The sequence below is a fragment of the Drosophila innubila genome (assembly GCF_004354385.1).
Source record: "Drosophila innubila isolate TH190305 chromosome 2L unlocalized genomic scaffold, UK_Dinn_1.0 4_B_2L, whole genome shotgun sequence".
Taxonomy (NCBI): domain Eukaryota; kingdom Metazoa; phylum Arthropoda; class Insecta; order Diptera; family Drosophilidae; genus Drosophila; species Drosophila innubila.
The window spans coordinates 16,426,196-16,445,953 of record NW_022995372.1 but is presented as its reverse complement, the minus strand read 5'-3'; the positions used below and the strand labels follow the sequence as shown (position 1 = coordinate 16,445,953).

At 34.2% G+C, this 19,758-nt stretch overlaps 2 protein-coding genes across 3 annotated transcripts; one reads left to right on the top strand and one right to left on the bottom strand.

Annotated features, from left to right (window-relative positions):
• The first annotated feature begins 3,430 nt into the window (after positions 1 to 3,430).
• LOC117780634 lies at positions 3,431 to 5,821 on the top strand. 2 transcript variants are annotated; one of them, XM_034617244.1, is made up of 4 exons: positions 3,431 to 3,794; positions 3,856 to 4,005; positions 4,064 to 5,104; positions 5,811 to 5,821. In XM_034617244.1, the coding sequence occupies exons 1-4, from the start codon at positions 3,685 to 3,687 to the stop codon at positions 5,812 to 5,814; spliced, it is 1,305 nt and encodes a 434-aa protein (XP_034473135.1). In that variant the 5' UTR covers positions 3,431 to 3,684; the 3' UTR covers positions 5,815 to 5,821. The 2 variants fall into 2 exon arrangements, with proteins under 2 accessions (XP_034473135.1, XP_034473134.1); XM_034617243.1 differs by lacking the exon at positions 5,811 to 5,821 and having other exon boundaries at positions 3,432 to 3,794; positions 4,064 to 5,310.
• An 8,826-nt stretch (positions 5,822 to 14,647) lies between these two features.
• LOC117780444 (phenoloxidase-activating factor 2-like) lies at positions 14,648 to 16,307 on the bottom strand. Its single transcript, XM_034616982.1, has 3 exons — positions 16,207 to 16,307; positions 15,889 to 16,037; positions 14,648 to 15,831 (listed from the first exon to the last, which is right to left on the bottom strand). The coding sequence occupies exons 1-3, from the start codon at positions 16,256 to 16,258 to the stop codon at positions 14,935 to 14,937; spliced, it is 1,098 nt and encodes a 365-aa protein (XP_034472873.1). The 5' UTR covers positions 16,259 to 16,307; the 3' UTR covers positions 14,648 to 14,934.
• Between the last annotated feature and the right edge of the window lie 3,451 nt (positions 16,308 to 19,758).

The window sequence follows — 19,758 nt, the reverse complement described above, 5'->3', positions numbered from 1 at the left end:
AACCAAGGCAATATCCCACAAAGACATTTCCACTTCCAGCCGTAGCGGGCCATACATCGGCTGAAGATAGAAAATATTAAGTATTACTACTCGTAGTTCTATATTATGTTAGAAACTCACCGCTGGCCAGAGTCAAAAAAACAAACACAAAGATGGTAACAAGTGAGAAGATCTGCATTATTGTGGCTTGTGCTACGATTACTGGAATGGAAGTGATGTTTTTTAGTGTCAGCATCTGACTTATATAGAATCGGTAGCATATCTCGCAATCTAATATTCAGAATGTGTTTTTTACACAGTTGGGTTATTCCCACTAGAACTTTGGTAAAATTATTTATTTAATTAAGTAAATGTTGTCTCCCCAGACTTATCTGTTTTCTACAGCCAATTTTATGACTTATTAATGTATAAAAATTATAAATTATATAAAACAATTTACTTATTTGTCAGAAATGCCTATATGTAATTTTTTTACCCTGATCCCATTGAAAATGGCCAAAAAAGGTATTATGCAGAGCTCCCAAAATATGCTCAACCAAATTTTTCTTTGCTGTCTGTTCAGCGCGAAGCGCGAAGTGTCTTTTTTATTGTTGTTGCGTTAGGCTTTTGTTGTTGCGTCTATTTTTCATTGCGGGCAAAGCGTTAAAGAAGAAGAAAGGAGAAATAGATGGAGCGCTTACTTGTGTGCTTATGTTATGCGTATGCATTTTTCAACACACAATTAAAATTACTGCTTATGATATGTAAACATAACAAATTGTATCTTCATTTATTTTCTCAAAATTCATGTTGTAATAAAATAACAAAAAATTAAAACTAATTCATAAAACTATTTTTGTAATTGTTTCAATTGACGACTAACACGCTTTATAGAAAACAAACAACTGAGGCACGCGCAAAAGACACTTTGGACAAATTCTGCTCAAAGAGCACGTTGAGAAAAAACGAGCTTGAAGTGTCTCTTCGATTTTCTTTTCAATCGTCTCCGCAAACGACAGTTCTTTTGCTGACCGCTTGAGAAAAAGATAGGGATGTCGAAAATTTTTAAAATATCGTATCGATGATATTTACTGTTTTAAAAAAATATCAAAATGATATTTAATATATCGCTTTAAAATATCGATATATCAATATTTTTGATATTTTTCCATTTTTTCCCAAAAATTTTGTACTGTGCCCCACAATAAAAAGAAATAGTCCATTTTAGTCAATCATCTCAAAATATATTTATAAGATTTTACTTTAATACGAGTATATCAAACATAGCAATATTCATAAGATTCCACTTATTTTGATTAAACTTAAATGAGATTAACATTTTTCAAATGGTCTTATTCAAACATAACATAAACATATGAGATTCAAATTTTTTAAGATTAAGTTTTTAGTCTGTAATACATATTAAGCAAGTTTAAGTTTAAGTTTAAAACCAATATTTGTTTTTTATGGACTTTAAAAATACGCTTTGCGCTATGTGCATATCCGTGAAAAATTTGTTGTTTTATGAGAAATCGTAACCAAACTAATAGAATATAAATAAAACTTGGTTTTATATATCCTTTAAAAAGTTGGATCAAATCGGAGCACTATATCATATAGCTGTCATAGAACCGATCGGGCGAAAATCAAGTCTTAGTATAAAAAACTTTTTTGTTTAATGAGATATCGGAACAAAACTGATTAAATATGCATAACAATTGTTTTTATATATCCTGTCCAAAGTTGGTTCAAATCGGACCACCATATCATATAGCTGTCATAGGACCCATCGGGCGAAAAAGTCTTAGCATGAAAATCTTTTATGTTTTATGAGACATTGTAACCAATATGATAGAATATGCATTTCAGTTAACTAAATATTTTTTAATTTTTTCCCTTATTAGTCTTTGCCATAGTAAGTACGGGGTCTCCGACAGTCGAGTATGCTCGACTGTAGCACCGGCCGACTAGTTTTTATACTAAAGTATTTTCTTATTTTGGTTGTCGGTTTGGAGGAATTAAGAGCTTAATATTAAAAAAATGTATTCAAAACTTGTAATAATTCTGTAATTTTTCTTTAGCTACAGAAGTTTTAGATATAAATTATTTTTATTAGAATTAAAGCTGGCATGTTTTCTTGTTGAAATGCCATAGCTTAAGCATATAAATATTTATAATTTCAGCAGCTTATTTTTGAGCTTGGACATTTATGCAACTGCCACAAGTATAAGTATCTCATGGATACAACATAAAATTAATTAGCCCAGAAAGAAGTTGCTATAATTTGAAGCTGAAGTCTAGATGCCAGCTAATTGTAGACTTGTGCGAGTCGTTTCATTGATTTATGGTTGCTAATTTCTACGCACGACGTTCAAAGTATAAAATAATAAACTCTTAACGCGATGTCCTGCCACGAAAAAGCATCCTGATCCCCTGTCCAATCTTCCCCTGCTTCTACTTGCCTCTTCCCGTGCCACACGCTCGCATCCCGCTGAGTTGCAATGGCGTCAACGGCGGCGCCATGGAATATGAGCTTCTTCCTTTCTCTCTCTCTTTCTCTGAGTATATATATAACTGTCTCTCTCGGTGACTTTACAAGTGTTTTGTTCTATTTTATGGGCTACTGACGCTGTGTGTGCCTCTCGCTCCTTCCCTCCCTTACCTTCAACCCTTCGACTCCCTCTGCCTATTCCTCATCTCCTTCCCTCTCAGAGTTGCCGCCCAGCTCGTTGGCATGTAATGAAATTAAAGGCGTAATGTAATACAGCTGGCAAAGTTTTCACAGCGGTTATTTCCATGGCTGGTAACTGGTATCTCCCTCTCAATCCCCTCTACGGTTCACCTCATATCTTAAGATTCTTCAGTCGCTCTCCAGACAGACATTAAATTTAATTAATTAAAGTATATACATTTATATATTTATATATTATTTTTGCCTCATTTTACTTTCAGGCTTCAGGCAACCCGCTTTTAAGGCTGTTATTGCAATTCAATTATTCGCTTAAATTATAAGTGTTTAAACGGAAATTGGTAGTTTATCATTTTGCATAAATCAATCAAGAAGTAAATTTTATAGTTTAAGGGCTATACTAACATATTTATAGATTAAGATAATCCTCAACACTTGCTGTACTAATCGACAAAAAAGGAAAGGAGATTCAGAATGAAAATGTTTCAAATCTTCGTTCACTTAAATTGAATAATAAATAAAATAGATTAAATCTTAACTGTTTTTTCTTAAACACTAAATTATTTGAATAATAATGGCTCTTTTTGAAAACAGGAATTGATCTAAAATCACCTTATCTATGTACCTATGTTTACAAAAAGATTAAGTACTTTTGCAGATATCTCTAAAAGTATACAACAAATTATGCTACACAGTCTACCAAATACACAGTGTGCGATGCTTTTAGACCTGTAAAACTTTAGTTACAGACAGAACACTTACTAATTTAAAAAAAAACATAGAATTGAGAAAATGGAACTCCAGGTGGACCCAGATGCATCCTTATCGACAGCAGATGAAATAATTTCAATTCACAGCCAGTGGCATCATCCACACCAGAAAATGAACAGATTTTCTCGACGCTGAGACGCAGCTGTCGGAAAAAGCCCGTTCGGTCACCCTGTGATGTCTGTGCGTCGGATTTGCATGTTCGGTGTTTCACAAATATCACAGGTCGACGGCCAATACATTCACCGATGAAGTCAAAAACACCCAAAACTCGAAAGTCACCTAGACATCCAAGATTATCAAGAGGCAGCGCAAATGAATCTCCTGAGGTTCCAAAGACGGCACAAATTAAGAAAAGGTGAGAAACTAAATAATTTATTAATATGAGTACATGAGAATTAATTAAATTGAAATCACAGTGATTTGAACATGGGAAACTCTCCTGTTTTGCCAAGAAAAGTACACAAAAAAACTAAAGTCTTGAAAGATTCTTTGGCTAGAAATTTTGGTCCAGTTACACGCAGACGTTCTCTATTGGGATTTTCGATTGGAGCAACAAAGAGGAAGGTGTAAGTAATAGATGTTTATATATTTATTTATTTTTATATTTTTAATTATTATTTGTAGTGAGGAATGTGGAGAGATCTCTTTTAACTCATCACATCCAGAAACCGGCTTTATTCCCGACTCGGATGATTCTCCATCGTCACCTAAGCGAGCACGTGTTGATGAGACTCTACCGAATTCACTGACGCAACTTTCCACAGAAGTGAACGAGATAAATGTTTCTCTGGCAGAAAAAGCTCCAACTTCTGAGGAGTCTCAATTGAAGAAGAATATTGCCGATGTAAATGAAATCTCCAAGTCAATAAGACACATAAGTATAGAAGACAACAGAACAATAGCTAATGAGGTTTATACACCAATAACAGACTTTTATTTAAAAGAGATAAGAGCAGAAACTAAAGAAAACTCTAAACCTATCGATGCTTTTCTGATGAAAGACATTCTGTCACCAGCAAATAAGATTCCAAATGCAGTGAGAGAATTTAAGAGAGAAGAGAAGATGTCTGAAACTAATGTCAGCTCAAAAACAATAGAAAACTTAAGAATAGAGGAGAACATGAAAGAAGCTTATAGATGCACTACGCCAAAAGAAAAAGAAAACATGTCAGAATCCAAGGAAATTTCAGAACCTATTCTAGACATTAGAATGACTACTATTAAAAGGATAAACGATATGCATAGGAATACCTCAAGTCCAATCTTAACAAATTTAGTAGATATCAGAACAGGAGAGCACAGTCAATTAGAGACTATGTCAAGAGCTGAGACAATTCCCTCCAGTGGTGAAGACACAATAGAAATACCAAACGATTCAAATCTTCAACAGAGCGAAGAGCCAAACCTGCCCAAGGAAGACACTAGAATAGAAGAAAGAACGTTAAGGCCCCTGATAAGCACTCAACAAACTCATCACATCTTTGGAGAATCAAATGAGGATATTGTACACAGTTCATCGTCGTCGGAGGAGGAGGAGGAGAAGGAGGAGTACTTGACTCTCAGAGAAGATGTGACATTACAACATCAAAGACGTGAGGAGGAAATCAACGAGACAGAGGAACATGAGACTGATTCTGCCGACAACAAAAGCAGATGCAATATTATGTGAACTGTTCAGGAAAATCATGTTTTTGATTTTTAATTGATTTTTAATGCACATAGCTTAACCGAAAGTCCTAAAAAAAAGATATGTTAATGGAATGAAACGTCTTTGAGGAGAATTCATATGGCGAAATGAGTGGTTATTGAATTACATTGAAGTGTTTGCATTTAATATTAAACTTTATTCGACAAGCTTAACACAGAAAATACTTGCCTGTACAAATTTTTTATATAGATCAAAAATCTATTGTTAATCAGGCTTTAGAAAAACAACTTATAATATTGGAAAATGTGCGAAAATTGTCATTATTAACTTTCAACTAACATTTCGGTTTTGGGTTAAATTTGAACAAATTAAAATTTATCTGCAGAAAATAGAATTTATATTTAACTTGTGCCTTTTACCAAATTTTGAAAACTCAATATATATATAAAAATTATAACGATAATTTATTTTTAAAAGATTTTTAAATTTATTTCAAGCAACTTTAACTTTTTTCTCAGATTAAAATTAGAATGGTATTTAAAGATTTCCTGAGATGAAACTTTTTCTTAAATTCTCTATAAAGTTTTTAGTAATATAAAATATTTAATTGGCTACTTACCCACAATAAATGCAATGCTACACTATTTTTAAAGTTAATTATATGAGTGAGGACTAAGTAACTAAGTAATTTTAATCGTTTCACGTTTTACATTTAAAAGTGAGGTAAAAGTATTTTGTGGAATTTATATACAACTAATTCCCATGGCCTTAAACATAAACGTGAAGTACGCAATAGACTTGCAACAAGAAGAGGCAACAACAAAAACAAAATGCCTGCAACTTTTCATGCACACAGCCGGGCGGAGAACACAAACAGAAAACCAACCAAGAACAACAACAACAACAACAGCAACAGCAAATGGCAGAAAACTTCAGTTGACAAGACAACAAGGACAACAGAAGGCTAACAACAATACGACAGAGAGACAGACACAGGCTGAAATGGAGCTAAAAAGGATGCCACCAAAAAGTAGGAGAAGAGATGGATAGCAGGAGGGAGGGGTAGGGGGAAGGGGAAGGAGCAGCAATCGTAGGGAAACTGCTGCCATGTTAGAAGCACGCAGCGAGACGGTTACAGCATGGCAAACATGGATGAGAATAAGAGGGGAATCAGGGGGAAAGCGAAAGGGAGAGGGGAAAGGGAGATGGGGAATAGGTCTGGTAAAGTTCTACAACTAATCCTGACTGATGTTGCGACAATATATAGAAAAGCACAACATATGCTACAGCCGTTTCGCAGCTACGCTTTGCTGCCTCTTCGAGTTCTTCTTGCCATGATATGTATCTCTCTCTTCTTGCTCCCCCTCCTCCTCCTCCATTTCCCTCTGTCTCTACTGTCATTCTCTTTTTCCATTTCTCCATTGGCTGGTGTTTGCCATTTGTGCCAAAGATTTATGCGTTAGCACAAAACTTGCACTTCAAATGGAATTCAACAAACGAAAATAAAAAACAATGAGACGAAGATGCAACTGCAACAAAGGTCAACTTACCACATAAAAGATATTCCAACTAATAGAACTACAATTATACCAAAAAAGAAAGATATTGCCAAAAGCAATTGAATGATTCTTAGATTTGTAGATAGCAAACAGATGTGAAAGAAAACATACAATTTAAGAAAATACGAGTGGAGTAATTTTGAAATCGTATGATTAATCTTATATTTTTCAAAACAAATAATATACCTAAGTGTAAATATCTTTACACTTTTTATATTTTACATCATCTTTTTTGTTTTTAGATTTTTATTTAAGTCTATATGAATTATATTAAATTTGTGTAATAAAACTATATTCTTTAATTTTAATATTTAAATAACCTTTGGTCAACGGCTCTCAGTTAAACAAATAAATAGCATGTTAACTTTGTTGTTAATATAAAATAAATTATTAAGAGCATCAGTTGCCTTAATTTCAAGTATGTCTGTAGGTAAGTTAAATTCAATTGCGCTTGAGGTGTGAAGTGTTTAACGATTGTGTGTTGAACAAAATGCTTAGCTCAGCAAGTGACAGACATTCCCTCCTGCCGGGCCATTTGGCGTTTCATGTGGCCCATGGGGGCGTATACGTAATGTGTGTAAAGAGCAAGCATTTGTGTTAGTTGCCAAAGGCACAGGCACCGCAAAATTCAATCAATATAATTGCAACACTTTAGTTAAGAACTTTTGCCAAGGTAGCACACACATACACACACACACTAGCACATGCAGGAACAGTAACAACTATGATAAAGTACGTAAACAAAGTAAAGCGTTTCAAATTTATACGTGAACCTCAAAAAAGTTGCCCCTTGGGAAACAACGAATAGCGTCAACTGATGACGAGCACATAAAGCTGACTGAAAGAGAAGGAAAGAACGATTGAGAGAGACAGCGACAGAGGAAAATACAGAGAGGGAGAGAGATGGCAACTGTATTTATGCTCCGAAGTTTATGCACTTAATTAAGCCTCTAAAAACTTAAGTGTGTGTGTGAGAGTGGGCGTACCTGCAACAATAACAACCACAACAACAACAACAATATTGTTTATACCTTTTGGGTCGTTTTGAGGTGCACAGCACATAGTTTGTCATATATGCTATTGAGTGGGCGTCTATTCAGGATTTTCAGTTTACAGCTTTCACTACGTCACTAAAATGTTTCTCAAGGGAAAACTCAACTCAACACAACTTTTTGCTGGCATAATTTTTGGATGCCGACATAGCGAAGTTTCGTTCGTTGCAGCTGTGACTTTGATAAGCAGTCAATCATTTTTGAAAAATTCATGCAAAGCATGGGCTTTGGCGAATTTTTGTCAAGGGCGGGTTAATAAATGCCAATTGGACCACAAATGCATTCATATATTCTAAATAAACTTTTTAAAATAAAACTGTTGAATTTCAAATGAATTAATCAACTAAAATATTTTTTCTATGAAGGATAGTTAATAAACAAATGGATGCCAATAAAGCTTACAATTATTTCAAAAAAGAACTTTAAGCTTTTGCAAAAACAAATGCTTAGTTTAGTTTTTTTTAAGTGATGACATTCAAATGCTGCTGTCATTATTTTACACAATTAAATACAAATATTTTCATTTCGATTGGCCCAATTCATGTTGTCACATGATGAATTTTAGCATAATTATAACTAATTTGTTAAATGAGCAAATCGTGATTTACGCCTAATTAAAAAACTTAATTAGTCGAACGTTTGTGGCTGTCAGCGTTTAATAAATAAAAATTTGCACAAAGCATTTAAGCAAAAAATAGCAGGAACTAAAATTAAAATTTGTAGTGTAAACATTTTATCAAAATGTAAATTAACATTACATTATTGATTACTCAAATTATTCAATACGAAACTCATTTGAAGTCCGGATTAAAACAGCTGATTAAGGAAACACGTTTAAATAACGATTGCTGTGAAATGAATTTTGAGAAGATTACCTCATAGTAATAGTTTTTCTTTTATTAAATTGGAAACATGTATAATTCTCAAACAATGTTTAGATTTAAGAACACATATTTATTTAGATATGAATAATTTCATATTTAATACAACCAAATGGAAAAGGTACAAGGTGAAATAGATAATAATAATATGCTCTTTAAGAATAATTTTCAATTGATAGATATTCTATATTTCCGCCACATTTGTCTTTTTGTCTGATAAATTTTAAAATATTCGTGAACACATGATTTTTTGCATATTCAAAATGTAATATTTCACTGTAAATTGTTCGTTTATTTAATTTGAAATCCTGTTTGCAACTGCGAACTGTGGACACCTGAGAGATGGTATATAGTATTGTGATTGTTTGGCAAAATAACAGAAGAGAGGAGAACTGTTTTGGCTGACGTGAAGTGACATTTGGCCCAAAATCAACAAACAATTTTATAATTTTGTCATCAGTTGAATAACAGCTCGTCGTCGGATTTTTCGTGTTGTGCGATTTTCTAATTAAAATTTTTGGCAATAAATTTTGTCATGCGGCTGACAGCTTTCAGCTGCTCTGAATAAACAACAACAAAGGTGAAAGGAAAAAATTGGAAATAATAACAATATTTACGGCACGGTTGAAAGGCGGCAACATAATTTGCATACTTTTCATTTAGAGGTGCGCACACGGAACTCAACAATATGCCCTCGTTCACCTGTCGGACGTTGCTCGTGTTGTGTTTTCCGCGTTGCTCGCATTGTAATTGCGTTAAACAAATAAATTAACTGCATTTTGGTGCAAATCTGTAACATATTTGGTTAATTTCTAAAATCGCCTTTTCCCATTGACAATATGCAAATTGTCCACCAATAAGCGACCGGAAAGTCTGCTACGATTTGTTTAATAAACTGCTTACATATTGACGCTAACAACAATGTGAGTGTGTGGAGAAAATGTATGGAAAATTCAAGATGAATTTATATTACTCTTATGCAGGTGAAAAATAAATATTGACCCTAAGTTGTATGTGTTTTAATTAAAATGAAAATTTGAGATATAATTGTAATAAACTAAAGTATTGCAATTAATTTAAAGACGAGTTCTAAAATAGTTATAGAATTAGAAAAGTCTCTGTAGCATACTTCAAAGCGCAATCTTTAAGCATGAAATTCACTTGAGATAATTTGCTTAATAATATTTTTAGCGCAAGATGAAAATTTCTTTAAATTGTAATTGTAATAACATATGTTTGTTATGTTTCGGATAAATGATATGATATAAAATGATAACCAATAAATGCTGTATATATCATAGAATGAAGTAAAATTTAGTTCTAAACATTATCACAAATAGCCATAAAAGTTTATTAATATGAATAAAATGACAGTTCCCAAGAATTATTTAATATTGTTAACTCAGTTGTAATTATTTCATAATGGTAAACAATATAGGTCACATCATTGATTTCCAGAACATAACAAAGAGAGTAGAATATTTAATATACCCCTGTTGTGATTTGTGCTCATTGTAGCTTGAAGCTTGCAGCGTTTGATATTTGCATACAGTTCGCGTATTTTGTGATTCACAGCATGGCAAATAGATTCCTAATACATAAGAAGATATATGTGTGAACGTATGGGTGTGTGAGTGTGTGTGTGTGTGGAGTATTTCATTTTATACCACAATAATTACATTGTAGTTATATGTGCTGTTTTCGATAGTTGCCAGTTGTGCTGCGGGGCATCGTCGAGAGTCATCAACTCAACCGTTTGCAGCATAATTATTGCAATTTATTTTGTTGCCAAAATCTGTGCAAACTATTTACACACATTTGTGCATAATATTTATACCTAAATTTGGAATATAGGAATATAAACGTGTGTTTGATTTGCTGCAATTTGTAACGAACGTTTGCTTATTGGTCGCACTTCATTATATTGTCGTATACCCATTTGATAGACTTTGTCCCCTTCTCCAACTCCTGATCCTTCCCCCTATCCATCAATCAAAATTGCGAATGCAAAATGCATGAAATGCGTTTGTTGAGTTAGCAGTTTGATTTGGGCACACACATTCTCAATTTTCCTGTTTCCCTCGGGCTCAATTTCCATATTATGCAGTTCAGTTTATGGATAACAGTTGTTTATTAACACAAAACCAAGTAATCAATTGAAATATGTACATATTTCCATGGAATGACACTTGAAAAAATTATGTGCACATGTGTTAAGTCGAACGCGATTTTATCAAAGCTTACATAAATATTATAGTATTTCGATATAGTATATTCACGTAAAATCTTTATGGGTATCTAGACTTTGGTTTTCCCTAAGAAAAGAAAGAGATCTCTTTCCATTTTGTGTTTGGTCAATATTTATGCTCATTGCGCAAAGATTTAATTAAAATCAACGGAAAATCCTTTAAATAGCCTCAACACCAGAGAGACTGGAGAGCAGAGAACAGAAAGCAGAGAACTTTTACAAGTGCCAACAACTCGACTGTTTAGTTGTGAAAAAAAGGCTCCGTTTTGGAAATTTATGCGCCTTAACTTTGTACGCGAAAGTTTTTAGGCTCAAGGTAAGCCAAAAACTTGTAGGCTAAAACACCCACATACACCTGCACACACACACACACACACACACATTGGAGACACCTTTAAAGTTTTAGTTTTGGACCTGATAAAACTGAGAGAAAGTTTTGCATTCATTCCGAAATTAATTAAATGTTTGTCGTATCTGAGAAATACTGTCTCAAGTTGAACTTTCGTGCAGGTCACAAAAAGTGGCTGGCCCAGTCGATTGGGCCAATTCACGACAACACCAAGAACTACAACAATAAGAAGAAAGTCAACAATTTAATTGCGAATCCAATAATAATTGGCCAAAGCGGCTTTTGGCTGTACGAGCACATAAAACCTTCGTCCAGATGTCCAGGTACATCATCGATCTTAAGCCTTCTCTGTTGGTGAATGCTCAAATTAAACTGCGTGAAAGGTATTACCATTTAAGAAGTAGATATATATCACAGAATTATTGTTCATATTCGTGCTGTGTTCTTTGTCCTTTGTCTATGGCAGCTTCTCACAAACTTAACGTGAGCCACTGTAAGTTTTTGTCAGTCTAACAGTCGCTAATGGCAGTAAGTTTCCATCTTTCCATCCCTTGTGCTTCAGGGTATCCTTTGTGGCTGCCTTAAATTAAGCGGCTTAAATGCTACATATGTGTGCGTGTATGTGTGTGTTTGTTTGTGTGTGTTATGGCTGCCTGTCTACAACTCATGGTTAAATATGTTGAGACCAGTAGAAGCATTGATATAACATAATCAAAGCTGAACTTGGCTTATTAACAACAACTTAAATACACAGATTTAAACTTAACTATTGGCAATTCTCTTTAAAGTTGTCGATGGTTTTTGCCTTGGATTAAACTTGAAATTAGGCATACAAATTTAGCCATTTTATTTTGGCTTATGCTTTTTAGAAGGTGTTTATTTTTTCACAATTTTAAATTAATACATAATACATAAAACTTGCGACATTTGGTTATATATCTAAAATAGTGTATTGGAAAAAATGGAAAATATAGTAGATCATAGTTTCAAAGCACTTTGAAATTAATGTTTAACTTTAAGCTTCAACTTATTGCATTTAATATTTTAATTAATTATTTAAATCTCTTCAATTTTGTGTTATATAATATAATAATATTTATTTTAACAATAAGTGGCAATAAATAAATAAATTTAACTCATTTAATATTCTATGTATTTAGATTTATATAATATGATATCAAAAATAGATTTTAGATTAATGTTAGATAGTCTATACTTTATAAACAGTTTGAATTTCATTACAGAAACGGCACACGAACATCGATGAGCTGCGTCAACAAAGAGGAAGAGGACAATCCTTTGGAGAGGTTGATTTTTCATTGCAGTCCTTCTTGTGTTGTTTTTGTTGCTGTCAACTAGGGCAAAGGAGATGGAAGAACACAGTGTCAGCTGTGTTGGAGTCAAAGCCATCATCATTAGGTAACGTAGGGCATCATCATCGAGGGGCAGTTGTCGAGTTATCAAGTTGTCGATGCTGTGGCAAGAAGGCCAGCGAAGCAAATTGTTTTTAATTAAAAGTAAACAATATCAATTCATTCGACAGTTATCCAGTTATGCTGCTGACATTGCCCCTTCGGATGCTGCTACTGCTGATCCTAGACGTGGCATCTAAGCTCCAGTTGCATTGTTTACCAGGGATTACAAAAATTGATGCACAGAGTGTGGGTTGCACGTCGCACATCGCAAGTTGCACGTTGCACGTTGCACGTTTCAAGTTGCGGATTGGAAGCTGCTGTGGCAACTTTGACATGGTCTGTCCATTTATATTTTAGCTGCGCAAGCTGCAAACATTTTGGCTGGCCATTTTTATTTTGACCATTATTAATTGTCTTAGTCGCCATTTGGCGCTTTTGCTGCCAATTTCAACTGGCGCTTAATGTTGCAGCTAACAGAATTATTTCAAAAGTTGCATGAACTTGTTGCCTCCTTTTTTTCACTCGCACAACTCCTTCGCATTTAATTCCAGCTTCTTTTATTTTGTTGCTTAACTTTGTTGTACTTTTAATTGGTCTGAAAATATCTGAAGTTTCTTTTCTGATTTTATTTATTTTTGGATTTGGACGCTGCGTATTGATGCAGTGCGCAAAAGTTTTCATAAAATTCGATGAATAAAGATTGCATTAAGTATGCTGAAATACCCTGTATATGTTGGTTATATAGGCAGTAGAATATTATTCTTGGTATGGCTCTTACATATTTTTAATTGCCATCTATATGTTATTTTTAAAATGTTATACATTAACAAATTGTCTATAATTCAACTGTTTTAAGTCAAATTCATATTATATTTTCTTATATTATACATACGTTAGTTAATGTCAAATTTATATTGTTGACAATATAATATTTATTGAGTAAAAAGAAATTCAAAAACTGATTTGAATTTCTATAACATAAATTGTCGGTTTTGTCTTGGGTATATGATAATTCATAACAGGGTAACTGTAAGCTAAGATTTTGCTTTCGTCTGTTTGCTTAAGAATTGACTTACAATTTTAAATATTATTTTTAAAAAACTTAAAAAGTTTTTCTTGAAGAATGAAAAACAATTTAGAAACATAAAAGTTATCAAAATGCAAGAAATCCAGCTTTCCGCTTAACAGTTTGATTTTTAGTTATTTATCCAGGCATTTCCATCACAATTGGGACAACAGAAATTAGTTACAGCCCTAAAAATGTTGCGTATACGCGACGTAAACGTATGCAAAGGATAGGAGCTAAGTGGAAGGAACTCAAAAGTGCCAACAAAGGGAATGAGCAGAAAGCGAGAGAAGAAGTGTGGAGGCAACGAGGGGTGTTTCAACAGTATACGCCCGTCATTATCATTATGATTTTGGACACCAAATTGTGAGCTGTCTCGCTCTAGTGTTTGGTGGAACAAAATACATACGTGCGCATTCATTTCATTTCCGTTTTGAGTCGTAATATTGCCCTCATACAAGGACCGAGGCTGGGGGCGTGGCAAGGTCGTGGCGGGGTTGGGGCGCTGCCATGACTATGTCTCGACGATATGTAACTGCCTGGGCCCTTTAGAGTCGGTTTGGTCTTTGGTCTTCATATGTGTCCAACTATTTATTTTTATGACATAATGTAGCTACAGTTGTGTTGCCACTTCCAGCTGCCACTTGCCACTTGCCACTTCTCTCTTGCCTGATGTCTGTACATTTGCAGTGAATGTTGCCATCTAAATATGTGAAAATTGCTCATTTGAAATGTTACCAGAGCGATACGCTCAAATGTGGAATGGGGAATGTAACATGGGGAATGTGGCATGGTAGGTAGGGAATGTCTAGTCAAATTGCCTGTCAAAAATTTGTAGGCAATTTGTTTTTGTTTCTCTACAGTTTTTTCTCGATTCTTATCGAAAGCGTTTCACACAATTGTTGTTATAAATATGTTTATAAAGACATATATATATTTATGTATATACTTTTTGCATATTTTTGCGATTCAGTAAAAAAGAAATATAAACGTATTTGTGAATGCTTTAAAAAGCAGAAAATATATTTGTGGACGACTTTAAATGAACTGTGAATTGTTGAAAAATAATCAAGTTTTTTTTGACATATACATTATATAAAATGTTAAAAATGTGTATCTTTTAGTTATCCATTATAATTGGTAAAAGAGGGTGTTAATACTTAATGCATCTCCTCCCAAGACTAAAGTATTTTAGCTGTATACCTTGATAAATGAGATGCATTAAAATGAACTGACGACTATAAAAAAAAATCTTTATTTTATTGTATATTTTAGATTTAATTTAAAGTTAACTTGTTCCTGAAAGCTTCCTCCCGATTATAATAATCTATATTGAATATGGGTGTATAATAGTCGGTTTTAGCGTGAAGAGCATGGAGAATAGTGTGGACCCAGGAAAGAAGATGGGGGACATTTGCATAAGCCGCGGGTACACCTTCGTAGTTACAATCAAGACCCCAGGAGACAATGCCTAGTTGATAGTATTGCCCGGGATGATCGACAAGGGGACAAAAGAGGGCAGATCCTCCATCTCCAGTGCACGTATCCTTTTCCTTTTCTCCCCCGGCACAGACAAATGATTGGTTTAGACGAAAGTATCTTGTTAAATGAGTTTTCCACAGTTGTCGTTCACAGGTCGTATGATCGATGATCGGAAGATCCACTTTTCGTAGGACATTACTTGTTGCAGAATCCGTAAACTTATCCTTTCCCCAACCTGCCACAAAGCAACGTTCGGTATTTGGATACTCGTATTTACGAGGCAGACAAATGGGCATTATGTGATGATTCAGACTGAGTTCAGATCTTAGGAGGAGCACTGCAATATCATTGAAGAAGTTTACCTTATTGTAATGCTCATGGCAAATTCTTTCGACCACATCACGCTCCTGATGGGAATACGGTTCGCTCTCCGTTCGAGTGTCCCATTCCCCAGCACGGACACTCAGATCTTCAGTTTGTTGGGAACAGACAATGTGGGCAGCTGTTAGCACCATATTCGGTGTCAATATAGATCCTCCTCCGATATACATCTTATCTGTATCATTACTCACAAATATCGCCACCACCCAGGGGAATTCAGCAAAGTTGGTCAATTTCTCGTCCCCTCCATTTCCATCCTTAATATTGCGAAGTCCGCATTTAAGATTTGCATCCGGGCTCATTACTTCAATCTAAAAAGAATAACAATTATAATCCTTTAGACAATTTTAAATATGTATTAAGCTAACTATGGAGCTGTTCCAACAGCACATTTGTAGATCGTGTGGACAAGGGTTCGATAGTGCAGAACGATCACTAAGAATTCCCTCTCCGTGGTTGATGTTGCACTTCCAACGCGGGACGCAACTACTTCCGAGAGGACAAGAATTTTGTGCATCTAAAAAGAAAAAGTTCAAATAGCAATATTGAGATTATACGTGTAAATATTAATATTAACAGGGTATTTACACAGAGAGTTTATTTTCAATATAAAAATTACTCCTTATCAGCATTTCAAGGGGAATTTTTTTGTATCTACACTGTATTTATTCACCATTTAATTTTACCTGCATTTATAAACAGAAGCCAGCAAAGCGTTGAGCAAAATAACTTGATCATATTTATCCAAGTTGTGTTGTGTTTTAATCACTTGATTATTATTTATTTTATTATTAATATAGAGTGTATAGAGATTTCAGATAAGAACAAGCAACAATTTTACACCCGATCACATTAGCAGCTGATTTCAGACTGTCGCCTCGCTCAACGTTTGTGCTTTGATAATGTGATCAGCAGCTGAGAGCGAAAAGTGAGTCAGCGAGAGAGCAGCTATGGACAAAAAGGGAGAAATTGAGTGTTGACCTGACACAACACTTAGCTCAATTACATCTTCATCTCAGGGGCAGAAACGTTTCTGAGCGCATAGCTACTCAGAAGCAACATCAACAACTGTAAAAAAAAACAATCATATTTCTATAATTGTTTCTCAACGTTTTTAAAAACTCCAAACTGTCACAAGCTTTTCCTTGCGGAATATCAATTTCATCATTATTTCGCCTTTAATTTGATTCTGCATCAAAATTAGAAAATTCAATTTTTGTTCATCACTGTTCTTTTTTTCCCATAATTTTGATCAGTGTTGATTTTCCCCATACATTCCCTTTGACGCTTCTTCAATAACTTCAAGCTATCATAACTTTGTAAATTCTTAACCGTTATCCTTGCGGATTGTCAATTTCTTCATTATTAGGCCTTTAATTTTGTTTTGCATCAAAATTAGATGATTCAATAATTCTCCATCACTATGCATTTTTTGTTTAGTTTCCCCTTGACACTAATTTCAAAAAAAGAGTTTTTAGAAAACTCGATATTAGTTCGATATATTATTTTCAATGTATTATATGCCAATTAATCGACAACACTATTCTCCATTTTTTTATTTCGATTTTAAGCTAGATATTCAATTTGGATCTACATTAGACCAAACTTATCTATATGTTCGTATATACTAATTGCTCATGTGTTCATGTGTGCTTGTTCACAGTATGAGAAGCTATTAATTTTCACAAAACTTTAACATCTATTCATATTCATTTTCTAAAATAAACAATACGGAAAATGTGTACAAAATTTCGTATACGCCTGGGAAATCTGACTAATGAGTCAACAGTTCAAAGAGCAACAAAATTATCAATTAAATTGCCAAATGATGATAAATGGAATTTTAAAATGTCCCTTTAAAGAGTTGTGGCAATATGAATAGAATGTAATAGCAACTAAATCCCTCTTAGAAACTTGCTTTTTATATAGTATCTTAACTGTCAGTTGTTATGCGACACTCGTGCCTCTTATACACTTACTTTGGGCGAATTGACTATAGTAAAAGGGGCGCTGTTTTAAAGAATAGGCTCAGCTCTGGTAATAAAAAAATTTACATAGATTTAGTACTTTTAGTACTAAACTAACATATGAATTTGGAAACAGTTAAAGAAAAGTACCATCAGTATCAGGGGAGTTCCAGAAATACAAGCCGAAAACCAAGGAAAAACTCATACATTTTTAATTGGCTTTGAGATAAGTATATTCATTTTTTGATCACCACTGTGTATAATTATATTTTGGGTTGAACCTAAAATATGCTAATAACCACTTGAAGACATTTCAAAAATTCTTCTTGTTTAGTTTAGATACTATTTATAGAGTATACACAGTTCATTTTGATGTAGAAAATTATAAATATTTTTGTTTTTTTTTCTGTGTGTCTGTGTGTCTGTGTTCTGGCTGCTTAGTATGCATCCTGTGCTATCAGTTGTTGGATTTCAATAGACAAGTGCACTTTTGTGCCTCAACAAGCCCAAGGGAACTAACAATCGAGACTTTCCGCTCTCCTCACCTCCCTGTGGCTGCTCCCATGTTGCAGTTACTATTTTCAAGCAGAAATGAAGGTTGTTTAAAAAAGCAAATATATTCAAATGGGGAATACCCAGCATAGCACTTAATGCAACATTTGTGTCCCAGTTAGTTACTTGGCTTTAAAAGTGAACTGCTTTGGGTCTTGTCTTGTGGTCCCGTTGTCCTGTTGTCCTGTTGAGCAACTTGTCGCTGCTGACATTATGTCAGAATAGGACCTGCACTTGTGGGTCGTCAGACCCGCCTAACTAACTTCCTGTACATGGCTGATGACTTGTACTCTGTGCTCTGTTCGCTGTGCCTGCCTCATGCAGCTCTTCAATCTTTTGTCTTTCAACCCGTACATGTTGTCATTGGCATACTACGAGTATTCGAACTCGTACTCTTCGCCAAATGGCAACATCATCAATGCACAACTTGCAGTCAGCCATAAGAAGGAGAGAAAGGGAAAGGAAACTGAAGAGATATATACATTGATGTGTCGTGGCCTGACCTCTGTTTTTGTGCCTATGCTTCAAACCGGCAACGTGCCACTTGTTAACGCACAATGGAGGCCTTACACAACACTGATTGATGCACTCGAAGCCGTGATCGAATATTCAAAGTCTCCTTCACTTTGAGACTTAAAGTCGAACTTAGAGCGAACTCTAGTCCAACTAAATTTTCTACACTAAATCTAAGTGGTTTGTAATTTTCTACTTTTTGGGTAGATATATAGTATTTATATCAAATCTGGAAACTTACAAACTTGTGGTGCAAATACAATACAAAACAATATAACTTTTTTTCACAATAGCTATTTTTAATTAATTTTCTTTTTTACTTTTAAAATCTACAAATAATTTCATTTTCTTAATCGTTGTTTTCACTTTATATTTTTGACTTAACAATCTAACATTGAATTTTTTTTTTTAAGCCCTCTATTAACTTTTTAAGCGAAACAATTTAAAAAAAAACTATGTAACTTAATAAGTTTGAGTAAAATTGTTTGGTCTCTTAAGTACTTAGTACAGGAAATGCAATAAAATAAATGTAATGATTAAAATATAAAATGATTCAGTGAAACTTCAGTTATTATTATATTATGAATATACCCACCTGTTTCAAATATTATCCAATAATTATTTAAGAAATACCACATTATGTTTGGCCCACTCCCTTCCCACAATGCATCCTCTGGCTACATTCGACCCTCAATTTTGGCGTCAGTTTACAACACTTTTGGTTCGCACTTTTTGGAAATTGTTGGTAAAATATTGACAGAGCTATTATGCAGAGTGTACAAATTAATAGCAATGGCTACGTAAACACTCGTATACTCGAAGTTCAAATGAATACACTCAAACACATACACTCTTACACACTCATGTTCATACGTAACAAGCGAAATGTCATTCAGTGCGGTGTTCGCTCTAGCAAAATCTCTTGAATGCTGTTTACTTGTTTGTACGTGTCTTTGTTGGCAAATTAACACACACACACACACACACAAAAACACACACATGCATACGCATACTTGAGTCCTACACAAACATATACATAGGCTGAGCAAACAAAAAGCGCTGCCTACCTTTGCGGACGGTGTATTTATTTACGCCTTTGAGTGGTTTACTCCACGTTTACCTCACCTTACCGCTACCCCCATACTATACCCTTACTACTATCATAAGCTACCAGCTATGCTTCAAGATCCATATTATACTTTTTTT

What these genes read in the sequence shown, in the direction of transcription:
- LOC117780634 (XM_034617244.1), top strand. Translation starts at nt 3,685, where the DNA reads ATGAAGTCAAAAACACCCAAAACTCGAAAGTCACCTAGACATCCAAGA. An exon ending in ACGGCACAAATTAAGAAAAG is followed by an intron (nt 3,795 to 3,855) that starts GTGAGAAACTAA and finishes TTGAAATCACAG; the next exon opens with TGATTTGAACATGGGAAACT. An exon ending in GGAGCAACAAAGAGGAAGGT is followed by an intron (nt 4,006 to 4,063) that starts GTAAGTAATAGA and finishes TATTATTTGTAG; the next exon opens with TGAGGAATGTGGAGAGATCT.
- LOC117780444 (XM_034616982.1), bottom strand. Translation starts at nt 16,258, where the DNA reads ATGATCAAGTTATTTTGCTCAACGCTTTGCTGGCTTCTGTTTATAAAT. An exon ending in GCTTCTGTTTATAAATGCAG is followed by an intron (nt 16,038 to 16,206) that starts GTAAAATTAAAT and finishes TTTTCTTTTTAG; the next exon opens with ATGCACAAAATTCTTGTCCT. An exon ending in GCTGTTGGAACAGCTCCATA is followed by an intron (nt 15,832 to 15,888) that starts GTTAGCTTAATA and finishes TATTCTTTTTAG; the next exon opens with ATTGAAGTAATGAGCCCGGA.